The following is a 21,523-nucleotide window of genomic DNA, read 5'->3' as shown; positions in this document are numbered from 1 at the left end:
TGTACGTACAGCCAGACACCGAAACTCACTACGAGGTTATTTCTGAGGAATATCAATCGTTCAGATCATCAACGACGTCTTTAGTACAACCTGAAAGCTTCATTGATTTGTCCTTGAATCCAATGAGAGTCTGCATTTCCTGCCAAGCAGCATGCAAATTGTTTCCGTTCTGTTGCAAATAATTACTCGCAGAATAATTCTGTTCTAACTTTCGTTTATAATCTGCCCTAGACTTTGTAACTTGCGCAACTATTTCTTTCTAAATAACTTTCACTTGTGATCTATCTCCATCTAAAAAGGCTTCTCTCTTTTGCTGAAGTAAGTCCTTCAGCTCCGTGGTAATCCACGGCTTGTTGGTCGGATATGTTTTAACAACTTTGTAAGGGATGACAGAATCAACACAGAACGTGCATTCAGAGATATCTGTCACCCTCACATCCACCGGCTCAGACGAGTCTGCAGCTCCTCGGTCGTATCCGTGCTCCAAACATGCTGTCCCTTAGTAACCGCTTTGCAGTTTTTGCTTACAAGATGGAAGCAAAAGAATGTTATTTGTGGTCAAAGTTTTACAAGCTGAGGACAAGCCTTCAATGACTACACATGGGGACTGTTGGAGTAACATAAATCAAGCGTTGTGTCATTCCGAGTATGTTGCTGCACATGGTGATCAAATGTTGGGAACACGGTGTCCAATCCCACCGACTAAAATTTACCAACATCATAAGGCCTGAATACCAAGCACACTGCAAGCGAGGTGTTCACTTGCTGTTGTTGCATTGGCTTGTGGAGCAATGTGGACAACCGACACAAAAATCTGATTTGGCTCCCATGTTAAATTTAAAAAGTTCGAAGCACGACAAGCAATATTCGTAATCTGGCATACATACTGTTGCGAATATGGAATTTGGCCTCCATATCCGCTTGTAAATATTCCCCTATTTTCTCCAATACTCCCCAACTTTCCCCAATCCCCCATTCCCTAGTCCCATTGCATGTAAATAACAATCAGTAGAGCCGACCTTCCCCTTCTTCCCCCATTAAATGTCGTGCCCAGGTCCACCGCACCACACGTAGACAACTTTCGGACATCTTCCTAGTTATTCTTAATCTATGTCAGTTAAGGCCTCGTTTCCATTAATTATGACTCTTCGTTGCACCAGAATGTGATTATATGGCATCAGTAGTGAGTTTAGGACCTTTCCCATACCTCCTTCCATCTTCTTCCCCAACAATTACAACAACAACAGAGGAGATGGCGGCGGAGCGGGGGAGGATGCGTCCTCCCACCGGCTCGATTAGCTCCAGACCATGCGCTCCACGGGGTTACCACGAAGGGGCTCCTTGTCAGCTCCTCGTCAAGGGCGGAGCCTGGTAAACCCCCCGCACGCACCCAATGAGAAGCAACGTGCCGATTCCACGAGGCGGAGCTAACGAGCCGAGGGCGTGTCACTCCCCGCCGGATATACGCGGCCCCGCGCCGGATGTGACGTCAGATGCGCCTGAACTACGGAGAGCAGAGGAAGCCACCGCCACCCCCAGCGCGACGATACCTCCCCGCATCTTTGGACCGGACCGAACCGGGTCGATTCTGCCCTGAGCCCAGGTGCACCTGGAGCCATCGCTACCCGCCTGTCCTTTGCATCAATCCCCGTGTGAGTCAGCCGTTGTCCTGTTTACCTGTCGTCTGTTGGGAATAATATAAGATTGTGTCTAAGTGCTTGTCTTTCTATGCTGTCCCTCTTGTAGTTGTAATCTAACCTTCCGCCTTAATATAACCTCCTCCGGAGGTCTTGAGAACTGAACCCCTGGTGTCGTATTGTGTTATTGTAATCCAGCCGGGTGTCTTCTTTTTCTTATTGAGCCAGCATCGCGCGACTAGTCAACGTTCGGGCACAATCGGGTAACTTGTGCAGACGTGGTCATACCATAAAACCGCTCGGTAAATAACATCCAAGCCACGTCTGTAACAATTGGTGTCGAGGAGTGGAATTCGAACCCGGGACTAAATTTATTAGGCCCAAATTGGTAACAAGTAGAATCGATTCGGAGCGCGTTTCCCGCGCGAAATTATAACGGCGAAATTTGAATTTGTTTTACGAAAATAAAATAAAAAACCGAATTTTGAAAGTCGCGCTATGGCGGGTCAAGACAGCTGGGGTCCGGTAAAGGAGAGTGAGGTAGGGTCGATCCAGGACCAAATTGAGGGACAAGAGGAGAGCGAAGCAGTGAGGGCGGCAGGTTCGCAAAATAGCGCCGTCACGCACGAAGTAGCGGGCGCGCAAAAAGGCGCCTCGCTGGTCACCGTGCCCGCGACCGAAGTAGCGCCGCTGGGAAGATTGGAACTTTTTTTTATACAAATGACGGCCCTTATGGAAAAGAATAGTGAGCGATTGGAGGGCCAAATGGGGTCCAATAGCGAGAAATTGAGGGAGGACATGGGGGCGCAGATCGGGGGGTTAGGGAGTAGAATAGAGGGATTAGACAAGAAATTAGAGGGGTTAGACAATGGGATAAAAGAAGTAAAACATGGGTTAACGGGGGTAGAAAACAGAATGGCCGCTCAAGAGAATCAAATGGAAGGGATGCAAAAAGGGTTAGAGGGGTTAGAAAACAGTATGGAAGGCAAATTGAGGGACATGAGGGACCAAGCGGAAAGGGAAGTTAACCAAATGGGGCAGCAGATAGAGGGGGTCAGAATGGGGGTAAAAACCAAACTGGATGCTCACAGGGAGGAAATGGAGCAGATGAGGGTGGCATCTGGGCAGGAGATGCAAGTGATGGGAGAGGAGATCAGAAGAGGAGTGAGTGAGGAGGTCGGAGGAGTGCGCGAGGAGGTGAGGCACTGTAAGGAGCGCATGGAGAAGGAGGTGAGAAAGGGGACTGTAAAATTGCAAGGGGGCATAGAGGTCCTGACGCAGGAGGTGGAACAGCTGACGGAGGGACAAAAAGAACTAACGGAGCAGGTTCAAAGGAACACTGCGGTATTAGGAGGGTTAAAAGTGACACAGAAAGAACTAAAAGACGACTTGATAGCGACGAAGAGGGAATGTCAGATGGTACGTGAGGGACTGACAACGAGGTTGGACGAGGTGATAGAGGTAATGGAGACGAAGGACCGGCAGGTGAGGACGCACATGGAAACGGTCAAGGTAGCCTTGGAGGATGAGCTTGAGGAGACGTACCGGGGAATAAAAGAGGTGAAGCACAAATTAGAAGAAGTGGAAGAAGGGATGAGCGAAATTAAGAAGCGACGGAGAGGGGATAAGAAAGAGATAAAAGAGGAGATAAAAGAATTGGTCCAAAGTCTGTGTTTGGATCGTGATGTGCTCATTAAGCGGATGAGGGATTCGCAGGTGATGGAGGAGAAGCGAAGAGGAAGAGGACCCGGTGTAAGTGGTGACCAATATGGTCGTGCGTATGATGCGCCAGGGGATTTAAGGAGCTTGGGGGTCGAGATGGACCCGGGTGTTCGTGAGAGGCCGTTGGTGAAGTGTGCGACAGGTCTGGTGTGCGAAAGAGGAGGTGTGCGAGAAAGTCCGACTCTGGGGTGTGTGAGGAAAAAGTGCGTGCCAAGGAGTAGTGAGGGTGCTGGCGAGAGTGAGTCGGTCGTAGCGCGTGTGCGAGGGAGCACATGGAAGCGCGGTGTGGTAAGTGTTACAGAGGGTGTGACGGGAGAGTGTGCGCAGGAGTGTGCGCGAGAAAGGTGTGTGACGGACAGGTGCATGAGGAAAGAGTGCGCTGTCAGAAGTAAGGAAGAGTGTCCACCTGTGGTGAGTGTTACAGAGGGTGTAACGGGAGAGTGTGCGCGAGAAAGGTGTGTGACGGACAGGTGCATGGGGAAAGAGTGTGCTGTCAAGAGTAAGGGTGAGTGCGCTGTCAGGAATGGAGGTGAAAGTAGTGAGAGTGACATGGAGCGTGAGTTAGTTGTGACAGGTGAGCGAGGATGTACACCTGGGATGGAAGGATGCACACCTGGAATGGTAGAGCGTGAGTGGGAATGCACGCTGGAGTTGGTGGTGAGGCACGTGGTTGGGTGTGCGAATGAGGGCACACCTGTGATTGTCACAGAGGAGGTGACAGAGGGGGGGGCGCGAAGCGGTGTATTGGTGAGGTGTGCGACCAACGAATGTGTGCCAAAGTGTTCGGTGGTCAGGTGTGTGACCAAGGCTGTGAGTGGAATGAGGGTACCTGGGTGTGTAAGGAAGGGTACGAGGAGCATGGGCACGGCTGGATGTGTGAGCAAGGAACGGGCTGCGGGGTGTAAGCATGCAGGTGAAGCATCGACGTTACACGGGTTAGAGGTTAGAGCGACTTTTAGCCGAAGCAGGCCCTCGGTGCGTGCCGGGCCTCGCTTTGAACGGCCGCGTCCAGGCTCCACTAGGCGGAGCTGGCAGCCCGATAGAAAGGGTCGTCATGGCGACCACTTTTTGTTGAGGCATTCCGGCAGGTCGAGATCGGGACATTGGATGGCTCCACGCCGAGGTGATGCGTGGGATCTCGGCCCGGGTAAGCCCCCGTCCCTGCACCGAGTGCCGGACGCATCCAGCCGCTGGCACAAAACAACCAGCATCCATTGCTTGGCTTTACGAAGCCGGGCTTTGGACAGGAATTGGCGCACCGAGAGGCAGTAGTGAGTAGACTGGGTGATGAGGTTAGTGTTTTGGACCCAAAATTAGAGAAAAACAAAATTTGATGATTGGCAAGGGATTGGCAGTAGTGATTGGCAGATGATGGGCAGTGATTGGCAAATTTTTAATTTGTTGAAATTAGATGTGCAAAATTGGTAGTGAGAGACCCCCGATGTGGTGGGATGGCAAATCCACCATCCTTCCCATGGGGGGGCAAAGGAGCAATAGCTTATGGGGTGTATGGCAGTGAAAACTAGCCCGGGTGGGTTAGGTTATATTGATAGGGATCTAGCGAAGATGACATTAGGTGACGATAAGGTTAGGTAGTGACTGATACCTGAAGTGGGGACGCAGGTAGATTAGTGTGGATTATAATGACGTGGGAGCGCAATAGTTTAAAGGGACGACTGGGAAGCGCAAGTTGCAGAAGGGAGTAGTTAGCTGAGATGATGCCGTGTGTGTGAGAATTGAACAGGTGTGATTGCACAGGTGTGCAACTGGACAGGTGTGTGGAGCAGTGTATGAGTAGTGAGTGTGTGGATCAGCGCGAATGCGCTTGGGGAGAGAAGGGTGCAGGGGGCACCAGGTGCGAGAGCACAGGTGTGCAGGTACAGGTGTGTGGAGAGAGTTGGAGTGAGTGGTACGGAGTGGTGTGCATGGTGCGAAGGTGTGGATGGGGGAAGAGTGGACCCCTTTCACGAGCACCCGGGGCGGGTAGTGTAAGTGTTAGGTAGAGGGTGCAGGTAAATTGTGGTTGGATATTGGCATTTGTGGTGCGGTTGCAGAATGGTGTTGTGAATGGGTGCATTAGTGTTGTGGAAATGGCTGGGCGTGTAGCCTGTTAGTGTGTGTAGTTGGTTGGGCACTCCACCACTGTGAGGATGTCGGCCAGGTGAGGCCGCAGGTGGGCTCTGGGAGCCGGTAGTTGTGAGTGGGTGCCTGAGGATCCCGGGTGTGGATCGGGCAGCCCAGTGCCAGAGAGGGCACCGAGTGGGGAGAGTGCCAGAGGGCCTTCCCCAGGTAGTTAGGTTAGGGCAAGGAGCAGGTAAGCTCGGAGGCAACTGCAGTGGTGGAGGTGTGCAGGTGGGTAGACCCACTGGGAGAGGTACACGCCGCAGCCCAGAAATTGTGCGAGGGCACCGGGAGATGAATCGGGGGAGTGAGACCCCAAATTGAAGCGCACCACAGTCGGGCCAATGGGAATTGGTTTTTAGAACCCATAGTGTAAGGGGGCCAATGGTTTGGCCGGAGAAAGACCCCGGGTAGTGTAAAGTTGTTAAAGTCATTTAGGAAATAGTTCGGATTGAAGAACCTGTCGCACCATACGCAGCCACTTACCTGTGGTGATGATGATGACTCCACACCTGTGTTTTCTTTGTTTTGTTGCAGGAGATGAATCGCTGTGTGGATTTGTGAGACGCATCACGACGTGGATGAGACATTGGAGTGATTCCATCTCTCCCTCCCTAGGAGGGACTGATGATGAATTGGTGATGGCAAATTATGATGTTGAGTTGGAGATGGCAAATTTTGATGAGAGTTGAAAATGGCAAATTTGATTGGTTAGGAGGGAGAGAAGACGAATTTGGTATATGGGAGGAACGGGGAAGACAGTAGGGATGTTTGTTGATTTGTAAAGTAGATGTTTATGGGTAGTGTTGTGTTGTGTGGATACAGTAAGGGGTAAGGGAGGGGCCATGTAGGTTACCTGGTGGGGGGGGGCGTACGATAGGAACGTACCTGTCTCACCTGGTTCCCATGTGCCCCCAGTGTGCATCACCTTACATTGCGTGCACTTTTGCGCCCTTACCACCTTACTCACTTGTCTGCTTCTTTTGTCTCCCACCTCCGAGGATCTGGCTTTGGGGTAGAGAGAGAGGAGAGAGAGGTGCTGGCTGCGCAGTTGTGGGCCTGCACTTTCGCTGTTTGCTGCCGGGATCGATACACCATATGGACCGCAATGTTTGTGGCCACCCACAATGGACCGCAGTTCGTTTGCGGCCAAGCACCACCCGGGGATGGACCTATGGGTCAACGTGGCACCTATGCCATACAGGTGAACCACTTTTAGTTAACACCAAGTGCACCACAAGAAGAGCAAGAGACACCTGCAGGGTTAGGGGTTGTCGAATTTATTTTTATTCCAATGAACAATGGTGACTGCACCGATTGGTGGTGGGGTGGTGCTTTTGATGCTGGGAAAGGGTGCTCTGCACGTTATTAAAGGCCGTCGGCCACAGAGCACTCGTGGGTTGGTGTATCGATGCTGGCAAGCGCGCTCTCTCTATGCATAACATCTGCATGTGTTCCTCCAAAAACAGGTCCTGGATCGTAGTGTAGATATCAGCGTAATCTTGTAAATAATGCTCCCTACCGGCTGTATGTTTAGTTTGAGAATTCTTTCCGGATTCGGTTATCCTGTGGGTGTGTTTCTGTGAGGAGAAGGGTGCAACGTCGCAGGGGGACATATTTACTCATTTGTGAATATCTGTAAAACTGTCGCACTCAGGGTAGAGTTAATAGTAGAGGGAACTACATTGCGTGCCACACTAAAGTAGGTAAAAATTTATCGGGTCGGGACGCCCCGAGGGTAGAGAAGGGTGCAATGTTGCGAATATGGAATTTGGCCTCCATATCCGCTTGTAAATATTCCCCTATTTTCTCCAATACTCCCCAACTTTCCCCAATCCCCCATTCCCTAGTCCCATTGCATGTAAATAACAATCAGTAGAGCCGACCTTCCCCTTCTTCCCCCATTAAATGTCGTGCCCAGGTCCACCGCACCACACGTAGACAACTTTCGGACATCTTCCTAGTTATTCTTAATCTATGTCAGTTAAGGCCTCGTTTCCATTAATTATGACTCTTCGTTGCACCAGAATGTGATTATATGGCATCAGTAGTGAGTTTAGGACCTTTCCCATACCTCCTTCCATCTTCTTCCCCAACAATTACAACAACAACAGAGGAGATGGCGGCGGAGCGGGGGAGGATGCGTCCTCCCACCGGCTCGATTAGCTCCAGACCATGCGCTCCACGGGGTTACCACGAAGGGGCTCCTTGTCAGCTCCTCGTCAAGGGCGGAGCCTGGTAAACCCCCCGCACGCACCCAATGAGAAGCAACGTGCCGATTCCACGAGGCGGAGCTAACGAGCCGAGGGCGTGTCACTCCCCGCCGGATATACGCGGCCCCGCGCCGGATGTGACGTCAGATGCGCCTGAACTACGGAGAGCAGAGGAAGCCACCGCCACCCCCAGCGCGACGATACCTCCCCGCATCTTTGGACCGGACCGAACCGGGTCGATTCTGCCCTGAGCCCAGGTGCACCTGGAGCCATCGCTACCCGCCTGTCCTTTGCATCAATCCCCGTGTGAGTCAGCCGTTGTCCTGTTTACCTGTCGTCTGTTGGGAATAATATAAGATTGTGTCTAAGTGCTTGTCTTTCTATGCTGTCCCTCTTGTAGTTGTAATCTAACCTTCCGCCTTAATATAACCTCCTCCGGAGGTCTTGAGAACTGAACCCCTGGTGTCGTATTGTGTTATTGTAATCCAGCCGGGTGTCTTCTTTTTCTTATTGAGCCAGCATCGCGCGACTAGTCAACGTTCGGGCACAATCGGGTAACTTGTGCAGACGTGGTCATACCATAAAACCGCTCGGTAAATAACATCCAAGCCACGTCTGTAACAATACTTTGTCCTTCAATGACCAGTTATATCCATTATATAACTAGGTAACCCCAACCCACCCTCTCAAAATTCAACCTTCTTTTTATCACGTAGAAATGTGGTACGCCCGTTTCCACCTGCCACGTAGTGTTATGCTCAAATTATAAATGAACCAAAAACTGAAGCTCTTGGGAAGAGAAGTAGAGATGCAGAACTCACACAAAGAGGATGATTCCAGTATTAGCCATGGCGTACGCCAAGCCCAATATGCCACTCCCCATGATGGCATTAGCGAGATTGAAGACTGACATTCCAAAAGAAATTTTCCCTTCATGCTGTGGAAGAAATGTTCAGTCATTGTTACATTTACGTATATTATTCTTTCCATCATATTACAAAAAAAAAAAAAGAAAAAGGAAACGTCGGTGGGGAAGTAAGGAATTCCACGAGGGAAGAACAAGGTATAATCAGCAAGGAGTATAATTGGATAGAAAGGAAGGTATAAATACTTACATCGGTGAAAGGAGAATCCAAGGCAGATGAGGTTCCATCGGGAAGAAACTTTTCCCTTTCTTCTACATCACCATTTACCCTGAAGACAAGGTTCTGATTATCTCATTAATGTAATAATACATTTCTTCCCCCTCAAGTCAATTTCTCAAAAAATATTTTGGTGGCCGATTCATTTTATCAGCACGTTCTACCATAGGACCCACTTTTCATTCTTCCCTCCTGTTTTCCAACATGCTATTTTCCAACCCTTCATCCACTCCCCCCCCCCACCCCCCCTTGAATCCCTGTTCTCCACGTTACCTGTCCAGTCCAATCTTGTGACTCTCGCTGAAAGTACCAAGCGTCCTGGTACCCTCAGAAACTAATGTCACCATTTTCAGTTCCACTGGCTCCTTCGGCATGACTGCACTTCCCCACCTCTGGTAGTGTGGCCCCTTTGTCAGTTTTTACTGTTCTTCTCTTTGTTAATGCACTCTCACCGTCACAACAGCAAAGATGTACCACCGGAGGTAATGCCTGTGCAATAAAAGCGAGAAGGATTAAAAAGAATAAATTAATGGAGGAATGTGAAAGGAGAGAAAGAGAGACAGAGAGGAGAGAAGGAGAGAGGAAAAGGTCTCCAAGTAAAAATGAAGAACAAAACAAACAGTGATTATTCAGCAAAACGCAAGGTACATGAACATTATATTGAGAACATTCACACATAGGACAGGAACACTTTAAAACTGCTCAAAATATGCTCAACAGAATAGCGATAAAACCTGGAACAAAAAAATCACAACATAACTCAATCTTAACTCTTAAAAATAACACTGGAATGGCACTCGCTCCCTCCGCAAGGCTGAACAGTTTACGTTTTATATCCCACTGTAGACTGGATCTGGATTCGGACCTGAACAAAAATCGAATCGGCTTGTTATCGTCACCAAACCAACTCATCCACCAGGTTTTTTTCATAACTCGTCGACAACCTTTTGAAATATCATGCTATATATCGCTTTTCGGCCCTACGTCTCAATAGTGAAGAATCACCGTAAAAACTAGATGGTATTTGTGGGATACTTACCCTGCGCAGTCAACTTAGTGTGAGCCAACTCTTCTGTTTTTGAAGGGTTTTTTTCTTTGATCCAATATGGCTGCCAGACCACATGAGTGATGACATCATGAATTTATATTCTCTAATATAATTGTTGTGGAGATCACGCTCAAGAAATTTCAAACTGATCAGACTGTGTTGTCCCTGTCAAATTATGATGTCATAATTAAAGTACTGATGATATCATCATTAATGCATGTTATTCCCCATGCGGAGTTCGTTACAATGAGCCACGTTTCACTTTTTCCATGGAGTGATTTTGGAGATATAGAGGTGCAACGTTTTTCGATTTTTCCAAGATGGCACTTGCACCACATGACCTATGACATCATAATTATCATTAAAATATTCTACAGGAGGAAGCACTCCTATGGTCAAAACCTGTATCCATCAGACAAGCGGTTGCAGAGAAAATAAATTCATAATGACCGGATCAAGTGTTACTTATTGAATTATAACGTCATAATAAAGGCAACAATGACATCATCATTAACATATATCTTATTCCCATTGGGGAGCACTTGACAATGAGCCATGTTTAAATTTTTTCCATTGAGCGGTTTCGGAGATATAGAGGTGCAACGTTTTTCCCAGATGGTGTCCGTACCACGTGACCTATGACGTCATAATTCTGAATAAAAGTTTCTACAGGTGGAGGCGCTCCTATGGTGAAAATTTCGTGTCAAGTGGACTAATGGTTGCAGAGAATTTTTTTTTTAATGCAGACACGTACTCATGCATGCCACCCGTACGTACGAAACCAAATGCATAACCCTGCTTTTTTGCTTCACGAGTGCAGGATAATTAAAAACATCTCGTATACGGATTTGGATCTTCACCAAAATCGAATCAATACGTCCTTATCAGACACCCAACATGCCCATCAAGTTCAATCCAAATCCGTCCACAACCTTTTTGGGATATCGTGCTATATATGGTGTTTGACCCTATCTCTCAATGGTGAAGAATCACTATTTTAAATCTCAGATCCAGATCCGGATCTTCATCAAAATCTAATCATTTCGTCCTTGTCATACCTACAACCTGTCCACCAAATTTTGTCCAAATCTGTCCACAACCTTTTGGGATATTCTGCTCGCACACAGACAAACAAACAAACAGAAAGATGAAAAATCACTCATAGAGTGACACTTGACAAAACAGAACAAAGTAGCATGGCACTCAGTGGAGCATCCTTTTGACCTCAAAAAGTAATTAGTGGTTGAATTCAGTGACCTGATATGCAAATCATCTTCAAAGTTTAAGTTAATCGGATGAAAATTGACAATTTTAGAAATTCTGCCTATGTTGACCTTTTGGCCTATGTTAAACTCAAAAATAGTTGGTGGTTGGTTTCAGTAAGCTGATATGAAAATCCTTTTCAAAAGCTCAAGCCAATCGGATGAAAATTGAGGATTTTAGGAATCCCAAAAAGTGTTTGACTTTTGGCCTATGTTGACCTTATGACCGATGTTGATCTTAGAAATATTTGATGGTTGAATTCAGTTTGCTGACATGAAAATCCTATTCAAATTTCAAGTCAATCGGATGAAAATTGAGGATTTAAAAATTTGAAAAAAGTGGTTGACCGTTGGCCTATGTTGACCTTTTGGCCTATGTTGATCTCAAAAATAGTTGGTGGTTGAATTCAGTAAGCTGATATGTAAATCCCATTCAAATTTCAAGTCAATCGGATGAAAATTTAGGATTTTAGAAATTTGAAATTGTTGTTGACCTTTGGCCTATGTTGACCCTTTGGCCTAAGCTGATCCCAAAATAGTTGGTGGTTGAATTCAGTTCGCTGATATGTAAATCCCATTCAAATTTCAAGTGAATCGGATGAAAATTAAGGATTTTAGAGATTTGAAATTGTTGTTGACCTTTGGCCTATGTTGATATTTTGGCCTACACTGATCTCAAAAATTGTTGGTGGTTGAATTCAGTTAGCCGATATGTAAATCCTTTTTAAATTTCAGGTCAATCGGATGAAAATTGAGGATTTTAGAAATTCAAAAAAAGGGGTTGACCTTTGGCCTATGTTGACCTTTTGGCCAAAGCTGATCTCAAAAAATGTTGGTGGTTGAATTCAGTTCGCCGATATGTATATCCTATTCAAATTTCAAATCAATCGGATGAAAATTGAGGACTTTAGAAATGTGAAAAAAGTGGTTGACCTTTGGCCTATGTTGACCTTTTGGCCGACGCTGATCTCAAAAATAGTTAGTGGTTGAATTCAGGAAGCCGATGTGTAAATCCTATTCAAATTTCAAGTCAATCCGATTAAAATTGAGGATTTTAGGAATGAGAAAAAGTGGTTGACCTTTGGCCTATGTTGACCTTTTGGCCGACGCTGATCTCAAAAATAGTTAGTGGTTGAATTCAGGAAGCCGATGTGTAAATCCTATTCAAATTTCAAGTCAATCCGATTAAAATTGAGGATTTTAGGAATGAGAAAAAGTGGTTGACCTTTGGCCTATGTTGACCTTTTGACCTTTTGATCTCAAAAATATACAGGATTTTGTCGGACCACGAACTCTACCGTTTGGTGAAGTTTTGTGAAGATCTGTTTCAAATTGTGACCTGTAGGCATGTAAAAGTGAGCGGACAGACAAACAAACACACAGACACACACAGACACACACACAAACACACACACAAACCGGAGTGATCAACACACTTGCTAAAATTAAAAAAAATAAAAAAAATAAAAAATTTAGGCCAAGTAACAAACGGACAGGGGAGAAAACACGACCTCCTTCAACACAACCTCAAACGGACAGGAGCAGAGGTGATGAGAGAAAAAGGTGTAATAAGGTGAAAAAGAGTAGAAGAGAGAAAAGCGACAGATCGAGGGAAACGTTCTGCAAACTCTGTAAACAGTGACAGAAAACAGAAAGAGTGGAGATAAACACAATATAGATAAAAAGGCAACATTGTCACAATATATTGAACCCTATCAGCCCATGTTTGAAGTTTTGTTAAATGAATCATTCCATCCCTTTTATCACTCACACCCCTAATGCCAGCCAATGATGAGATGGGTGGATAGGGCACATCCTCAAAAAATAAACACAAACCATGTCAGCCCAAATGCCTATCTAAATCCCTCGTGGCTTCTCTTCTCGCGACCTTATTGTCAATGCAATATTGCCAAACTAGTCCTATTCCGGGACATTATCAACCTCATTCCAGTGCCACTGAATTAGCGCTTGCGAATTCCTCTCACACCTTGAGTGAGCCTTTGTTTTTCCTGTCAAAAAGAATTCTCCGAAACTGAAAAGTGTTAATTTTTTTTTCTCACGGTACTGATAAAAAAAAACACAATACTGTACAAAAAAATTAATAACAATCATACACTATCTCAACTGTAAATATTTGTACTATGTTAAAAAAAAATTAAATCATAATAGTCAGGTTCACTATGTTAACAAATATAATTTCGTTCAAAATTTTGGGATTAGCAAACCTGTACATTTTTGGAATCTTCAGAGCATGGAGAATCCAAAAAATCAATGTTGGCATTTGCACAGACACCTGCATGGCCGCCATTTTGGATTTTGAAAATGGCCGCCATAAAATACATGTTTTGCGCGATCTCGGCTTCTAGTCAACCTAGAAACTTAATTAAATATGCTAATCCTATGTTTTCTGGGTCAAGGAATCCAATAAAGGCCTCAAAATAGTGCTCAGGATTATAGAAAAGCAACAAACAAAGGTAATTGAAAACCATTGTCTTTATATTTGTGATATAACTGTATTACATAATACATGATATTGCAAGTCCTTTGAAGTTATAGGTTGCTATAGGAAGTTATAGGTAGTATCAGATTGAACTATAAGTCCTATACACAGGATCTACGAGGTCTATACCGTTCAGGAATATGCTTTTACAGATCTTCATCACTGTCCTGAGTGTCATTTTCGCAAAGGTGTCTACGCAAATGTAAACATTAATTTTTGGATTCCTCATGCTCTGAGTATTCCAAATATGTATAGTTTTGCTAATCTACCAAAATTTTGAACGAAAAAACATAGTGAACCTGACTATAACGTCAGATTTGAAACCTTCAGATTTCATAAATCCTTTTAATTAAAAAAAAATAAAAAATGAAATAAGGCATTTCTGAACTGACAGATTTATGAAAAAACATCAAATGCAACATGATAATGATGACGAGTAAAACACAAAAGCGTCATAAAATGTTTTTTTGTTTTTTTTAAAGTAAAAGTAAAACAGTAAAACACAAAAGTGTCATAAAATGAATGAAATGGGATTAAATGTTACCGATGGAGTTCAGATTCTTTAGGAAATCCACACAGCTCAACCAATGACCGAGTCCGCATGTAATTCATGCATGGCACACTACATGTATATAAGAGGGTATTTTCAAGGGAGGGGCCAAAGTGTGACGATGGGGGCGGGGTCCAGACGAGGTCATTCAGTTTGGCGTCTCACAATGGATAGACAGAAGAAACGACTACATGATATGGATTTAATCAGTAAACTCAAACTTGGCTCATGTATGACTATTTTGTTTTGGAGACTTGCATCAGTGCTTTGTGTCCCTTTCATTGCATTGAAGGTACATGCATTGATCAAAATGATCACAATATTTTCAACTAGAACGGCACTCAGTAGAGAGCATACCTCCACCAGGTGAACAGTTTACGTTTTGTATCCCGGAGTAGACCAGAAAATCACAATACAGAATCACATTGAATCAAAATCATCCGTCCACAACTTTTTGAAATATCCTGCTATGTATCGTTTTTGGCCCTATCTCCCAACGGTGAAGAATCACTTTTAAAATTCTACTAGCCGGATCCGGATCTTCACCAAAATCTAATCGATTCTTCCTTGTCACACACCCAACCTCTCCACCAAGTTTCGTCCAAATCCATCCGTAACTTTTTGAGATATCCTGCTTTATGTTGGTTTTAACCCTGTTACTCAATGGTGAAGAATCACTTTAAAATTTTAATAATTCTCATATCCGAATCCATATTCAGATGTTCACCAAAATCGAATCGATTCTTCCTTGTCACACACACAACCTGTCCACCAAGTTTCGTCCAAATACATCCATAACTTTTTGAGATATCCTGCTACATGTTGGTTTTAGCCCTACCTCTCAATGGTGAAGAATGACGTTAAATCTATCTATAATTCCAGTAATCTGTGTGTGTGTGTGTGTGTGTGTGTGTGTGTGTGTGTGTGTGTGTGTGTGTGTGTGTGTGTATGTGTGTGTGTGTATGTGTGTATGTCTGTGTGTTTGTCTGTGACCGCTGTTTCTCGACAACCACGGGTCCGATATACTTGAAACTTGCCAGGTATATTGCTGGGGACCCGAGGATGTGCCTTTTCAAGGTTTCATATTAATCGGACAAGTAGTTACCGAGCTATGGCGATTTAGCCGTTCGCCGTTCGCTTTGGCGTTGCGAATGGACCAAACCATTTCATGTAAATAGAGGGGGGGGTTCTGTGGTCGTTGCGAATGGACCAAACCATTTGATGTAAATAGAGGGGGGGGATTGTCACCGTACTCGCAAGCCGTTCGCTTTGCCTTTGGCTTTGCGAATGGACCAAACCATTCCATGTAAATAGAGGGGGGGGATATAATTTTAGATATATATATAGTACGGGCATGCCCTAGTATCTAATAATTCTCATATCCGAATCCATATTCAGATCTTCACCAAAATGGAATAAAATCATCCTTGTGACACACCCAACCTGTCCACAAAGTTTCGTCCAAATCCGTGCACAACTTTTTCAGATATCCTGCTATATGTTGGTTTTAGCCCGACCTCTCAATGGTGAAGAATGACGTTAAAAATTCTAGTAGCCGGATCCGGATCCGGATCTTCACCAAAATTGAATCGATTAGTCCTTGTCACACACACAACTTGTCCACAACGTTTCGTCCAAATCCGTGCACAACTTTTTGAGATATCTTGTGCACAAACAAACAAACAAACAAATGAAAAATCACTCATGGAGCGACACTTGGCTAAAGAGAACAAAGTAGAATGGCACTCGGATGTGCCAAGGACGAAATGATTAGATTTTGATGAAGATCCAGATTCGGATCCGGCTACTAGAATTTTTAAAGTGATTCTTCACCATTGGGAGATAGGGACAAAAACGATACATAACAGGATATCTCAAAACGTTATGGACGGGTTTGGACGGAACTTGGTGTAGAGGTTGGGTGTCTGACAAGGAAGAATCGATGAGATTTTGGTGAAGATCTGAATATGGATTCGGCTACAAGAAATATTTAATTTTTAAGTGATTCTTCACCATTGGGAGATAGGGCCAAAAACGATACATAGCAGGATATCTCAAAATGTTGTGGACGGATTTGGACGAAACTTGGTGGATAGGTTGGGTGTGTGACAAGGAAGAATCTGTTATGGATTCGTCACTTCCGTTGTTGTGATTTTCATCCACTTGAAATATTTCTGATTCTATGTACTATTATTGTCTTCAAAAGGTTTATTGTTCATGAACTGTTTGCAAAGGATAAAAGCGTTAATGTTAAAAAGAGACAGGAAGCCGGATCGGGAGCCGGAAGAAGAAGAAGAGGAGGAGAGAAACGAAGGCGGGGCAAAAGTCGGACAAGAAGCTGGTCACTTCAAGCACCGGAGCGAGCGTTGTCGAACGAAAGTCGTGAGTGAACTTTGAGTTTCCTTGAAAGGAATTCCTGCGATAGGTGTTATCGCTGGGATTGCTAAAACCTGCATGGTCAGGTTTGGCGTTGGGATTCTGACGAATCATCGCCGGGTCGTTTCGACTCAAGTACGAGCCGTCGGCCATTTTGGACCCTCGCGCTTTGTTCATCGTAAAAGGTCTTTGCTACGCATCAGTTCTGTCACCCTCCTGTCGTCTGTCGGGGATGTGTGTGCGCAACGCGGAGTTTGAAGATTAATTTGCGGTTCGCCGACTGAACAGTGAACGTTCATATCTGGAGGGCGCCTTTGGATTTCCCATTCCTCCGTGAGTTTGCCTGACATGGTTTTGGACCACGTGACTCTTTATGCCACTTCGGCCGCCTACGCCTGTGAGCTGTTTTGGCGGTGTGACTGAGCCCGTCATCTGAACGGGGTTCAGGTTTCGATTCGATATCGCTCTGACACTCGCTGGAGGGGATCACCTTTGAGCTATAGAGACATTGGGGAGTGTTCTTTTCACTCACTTGGAGCACAGTGAGTTATCTTATCCTAGCTGATGGTACCATCATAAGATGTGTTGATTGTACTTCTGATTGCCATTTTTGTTGTACCGTTATTCTTGTGTGATTGTTAACACATTATTTGTTTGTTGATAACCATTGGTGTGGTTTCAATATTGATTTTTGACATGGAATAACATATTTTTCTGCCGTGGCTCCTCTCGGGGCTCGGAGGTACACCGTGACCAGGGGGTCGGGGAGGAGCACGTAACAAATCGATGAGATTTTGGTGAAGATCTGAATATGGATTCGGATATGAGAATTATTTAATTTTTAAAGTGATTCTTCACCATTGAGAGATCAAGTGAAAAGCGATATGTAAGATGTTATTTTAAAAGGTTATGGACGAGCTATGAATAAACTAGGTGGATGAGTTGTGCAGGTGACAAGAACAAGCCGATTAGATATTGCTTCAGGTCCGGATCCAGATCCGGGCTATCAGTGGATACAAAACGTAAACTGATCACCCGGTGGAGGTATGATCTCTACCGAGTGCTGTTCTAGTTTTAGTCCGCGTCAACATGGTAGATATTCTCAATCGTAATTATAGTCTTGCTCTGGATTTCATTTTATCCCACGTTGCTGATTTGGTTGCTGGCTAATTTTAAGCTTTTCAGTTTCCGGTGGTGGCAACTTTTCTTCGCTTCTCTTCTCCGAGTGGCCTGCTTGTTTTCTTTCTGGTTGGATTTTCCGGTTTCCAGCAGTCTATATTGCCATCGATTGTTATCCACTTTTGTTTGTCATATCATTTGCATGCCTCGATAGTTATTCTGATCTTTTCTTCCTCGGCTTGTTAGGTCAACCCATTTTTCCATGAACTGGAACACCCGTTGATAATTCTTTCCTCCCATCGTTTCTCGCCATCCTATTCCCTCCCTCGTTCCATTTCCTTCCATATACTTCATATTGTTTAATATCTAAAAGAAAATAAGCCCTCTTACGTCAGGTTTTGATGGTCCATTTCATTCTTTGTTGGCCATTTGCCTGGCACGTCTGCTTGCTCATTCACTCCTTCCGTACGCTTTCCTTTTCTCAACCATTTGTCACAATCGTCGTTTTCACTCTGCCTCAAATCACCTTCCTTCCTGTCTTCCTTTTTCTCCCGAAAAAACCCCAAATAACTAAATGAAACGTCATTCATTTTTATCCAGCTTGTTCACCCTCTGTCCGCCCTCCCCCCCCCCCCCCACTCTCCCCCCAAATGACCCTCTGTTGTGTCCTACCACACTGTTGATGTGTTTCTCTGGTTTCCATTTTTACCTCCACAGCCGAAGGTGGACCGAGGTTATGTCTTCACCACTGTCTGTCTGTTTATCTGTCTGTTTGTCTGTGAGCAGGATATCTCAAAAAGTTGAGGTTGGATTTGGATGAAATTTGGTGGACAGGTTGGGTGTGTGACAAGGACGAATTGCTTAGATTTTGGTGAAGATCCGGATCCGCAAATTTTTAAAGTGATTCTTCACCATTGAGAAATAGAGCCAAAAATGATATATAGCAGGATATCTCAAAAAGTTGAGGACGGATTTGGATGAAATTTGGTGGACTGGTTGGGTGTCTGACAAGGACAACTCGATTCGATTTTGGTGAAGATCTGAATCCAGATCTGGATACGAGAGTTAAAAAAAAAATTTAAGTGATTTTTCACCATTGAATGATAAGACCAAAATGATACGTAGCATGATATTTCAAATAGTTGTGGATAGATTATGACAAAACTAGGTCAATTGGTTGGGTAGATGAAAAGAACAAGCTGATTAGATTTTTTTTGAGATCCGAATCCAGATCCGCCCTATCAATGGAAACAAAACATAAACTATTCAACCTGGCGGAGGTATGCTCTCTACCGATTGCCGTTCCTGTTGTACTTGCGGTGTGCCCGGGAAAGAAAAATCATAGTCGCGGGGTTGCGGGAGAGGGGTGGACGCAAATTATCTAAATATTGTCGCGTTCCTGGCGATTAAAATCTTTACCAGGAAACAGATTAGCCGAGCAAGCTTTAACTCCGAAGGCGTTCCACTCAAATATGGCAGAGTTCATGCACGCGGGGAGAGAGGAGGATAAGGAGCAGGAGGGTGAGGATGAGGAGGAAGGTGAGCATGAGGTGGAGAGTGAGGATGCTGAAATTAACTTACCTCACAGATCCCGACGACAGCCTTCAATCCTGGGGAAATTAACTCAAGCGGGAACGGAATTAAAATGTACAAAAATAACAGGTTTATTAAACGGAATCCGAGAACAATGAAACGCGCCGGTTAAATTAATGTCTAAAAGTGGAGCGCTCCCACACCAGACGTACACACGGACGAAAGGATTATTAAATGAAAAGAACCATTGTGTGTGTGTGTGTGTGTGTGTGTGTGTGTGTGTGTGTGTGTGTGTGTGTGTGTGTGTGTGTGTGTGTGTGTGTGTGGGCTTAGCTCGATTGGCTGGCGTGTCAGGGATCGTCAGGCTCAAGCACACAGTCCAGACGCGGCTCTGGTGTTGGCGGGAGGAAGGCCGCCCTTCCCCAAGGCGTGGCGTCGTTGGCGCGAACCTCTCGTTCCACGCTGCTAGGCCAGCATACACTGCAGCGGCAAGCCTCGTGTCCTCGTGCGATCGCTCGCAAGGTCCCGCACGTGAACGCAGATTCATCAGCGCCACACCGTCTCTCCACCCTCCGTCGTTGCCCAACAAGCAAGGGTCCAGGGTCAAGAACGCAAGGGGTAACGTCAAGCGCAGGGAGAATGTCCAGAACAAGAGAGATCCAGAACGAGAAGGGGCAAAATGCCGGCCAGCGAGTGCTTTCATCGCTCGGGTTCTCACGTCACCGGTCCTCCCTACCAATCAGTCCGTCGCCTCTCAACCACTAGAATGTTCTTCTGACGTCAGTCCCTCACAATTGCCCGAGCGCTTCGCGCTCTCCTCCCCATCCCATCGGTCGGTGGCCAATCAGTACGTCGCTTCCCTTGCTCTTACTTCACCACTCAGCGAGCTGCTTCTTGCTTTGTTCCGGCCAATCCCTGTTCTCCAGGGCGTGGCTTTTGGCCTGTTTGCTCCGATGTGTGTTTCCCCACAGTGTGGTTCACGGCAGCGCCCAAACTGGCTTCCGGGTGGGTTTCCATTATTATTGTGGAGGGGAATTTAAGTAGTGTGTGTGTGTGGTGTAACTAATGGGCCTGCCTAGTGTCTATGTGCGTTGCCATACGAGACAATGGATAAATCACAGGTCTCACGAACAGGGGAATTAGCATAATCCCTACCTACTCTAGTTATCACAAGGATCATCCTTGTATGATCACAAAGATACACTTACGCAAACAAACCGCCTAAACAAACTTATTACATGTGGGGTTCACTATCACGATAATCAGAGCATGATACCTATACAGATCTACCTGATCTATATATCACTCGACCTTAAAATTCATAACAATATGTACCGTATAGCGTCACAAGATAGTGGTGGGAGAGGGTATTACAAGTCGGATGACTTGCAATGTTGCACTATTCATGTGACATCGTGCAAGTTCTTCACTGACCCCTGCCAGAGGAAGGGGATATTACACTCCCATTGGAAGCATATGTTTCTAGTTTTTCATGAAATTTATGAACACAACACTTAAGACTACACAATCAAGATCTATATTGTGTGATATTTGATTTCTATAACAAAATTCATAGGAAAGTATGCCTCCAAGATATCGATATAAAATCAAGTTAATTGCCAAGTCATCTATCAAATAAAATGTCGTCATGTTGTCATGGCTGTAAGGACGGTGCATACCCCCCAGATCATATATAATTAAAACTTTGATTAAGAGCTCTTCAAACATTGAAGGTTTTCTTATGACTGCCTCCAACCACCCTAAGCCTGGTGTTGGCTTTACGGTTAGGGTGGAGGGCTTAGGATCCTAGGGTCCTGAGTTTGAATCCTGGTCAGCTGTTGAATTAACACCAGGTGGGGTTGACTCAGCCTGTCATCCATCGGAGGTCGGCAAAAAGAGTACCAACTCACTGGGTCCTCTCTCAAGGAGGTTGGTGGCAGGATTTGCACTCCGGCCGCTGTAAAACACCTCTTTCTGTAACACACACACGGTGCGTGTCGGGATGGTGCTGATGTCACTTTGATACTGTTGACTAACTGACCAATGTATAGTCCAAACCAGTATCTCAATGCAATCTCTTCACTTCCATGGTGACAGACAGCTTAGAGACTTAGAGTACTTCAAAATTAATTTAATACAACAACAACAGGCATTTTAAGGCCATTTTCCCTGCAAGAGCAGTGATGTAGTGATTCAAAATTAATTTAATACTGTTACGAATTTGGGTGGTGATATATGTAGAGCAGAGTAGATCTGAGTAGGTAACATGCTTCGAGATGTCGCGATAGGGAATCTACCTG

General features: G+C 45.2%; 1 protein-coding gene across 2 annotated transcripts in view; it reads right to left on the bottom strand.

The window, feature by feature from the left end:
• Nucleotides 1-21,523, bottom strand: part of LOC137424800 (sodium-coupled neutral amino acid transporter 3) — a 141,657-nt gene that overhangs the window by 105,365 nt on the left and 14,769 nt on the right. Inside the window, exons 1-4 of one of the 2 annotated variants that reach the window (XM_078775964.1) lie at nucleotides 14,190-14,250; nucleotides 9,109-9,324; nucleotides 8,809-8,887; nucleotides 8,515-8,630 (exon numbers count right to left, since the gene is read on the bottom strand). In XM_078775964.1, the coding sequence (XP_078632090.1) occupies nucleotides 8,515-8,630; nucleotides 8,809-8,887; nucleotides 9,109-9,209 (296 nt within the window). In that variant the 5' untranslated portion in view covers nucleotides 9,210-9,324; nucleotides 14,190-14,250. Of the gene's footprint in view, nucleotides 1-8,514; nucleotides 8,631-8,808; nucleotides 8,888-9,108; nucleotides 9,325-14,189; nucleotides 14,251-21,523 lie in introns of those variants that run through there. The other variant, XM_068112644.2, reaches the window with a different exon arrangement.

Source organism: Myxine glutinosa, chromosome 4, assembly GCF_964187855.1.
Source record: "Myxine glutinosa chromosome 4, kmMyxGlut1.1, whole genome shotgun sequence".
NCBI lineage: Eukaryota > Metazoa > Chordata > Myxini > Myxiniformes > Myxinidae > Myxine > Myxine glutinosa.
This window is presented reverse-complemented; position numbering and strand designations above follow the sequence as displayed.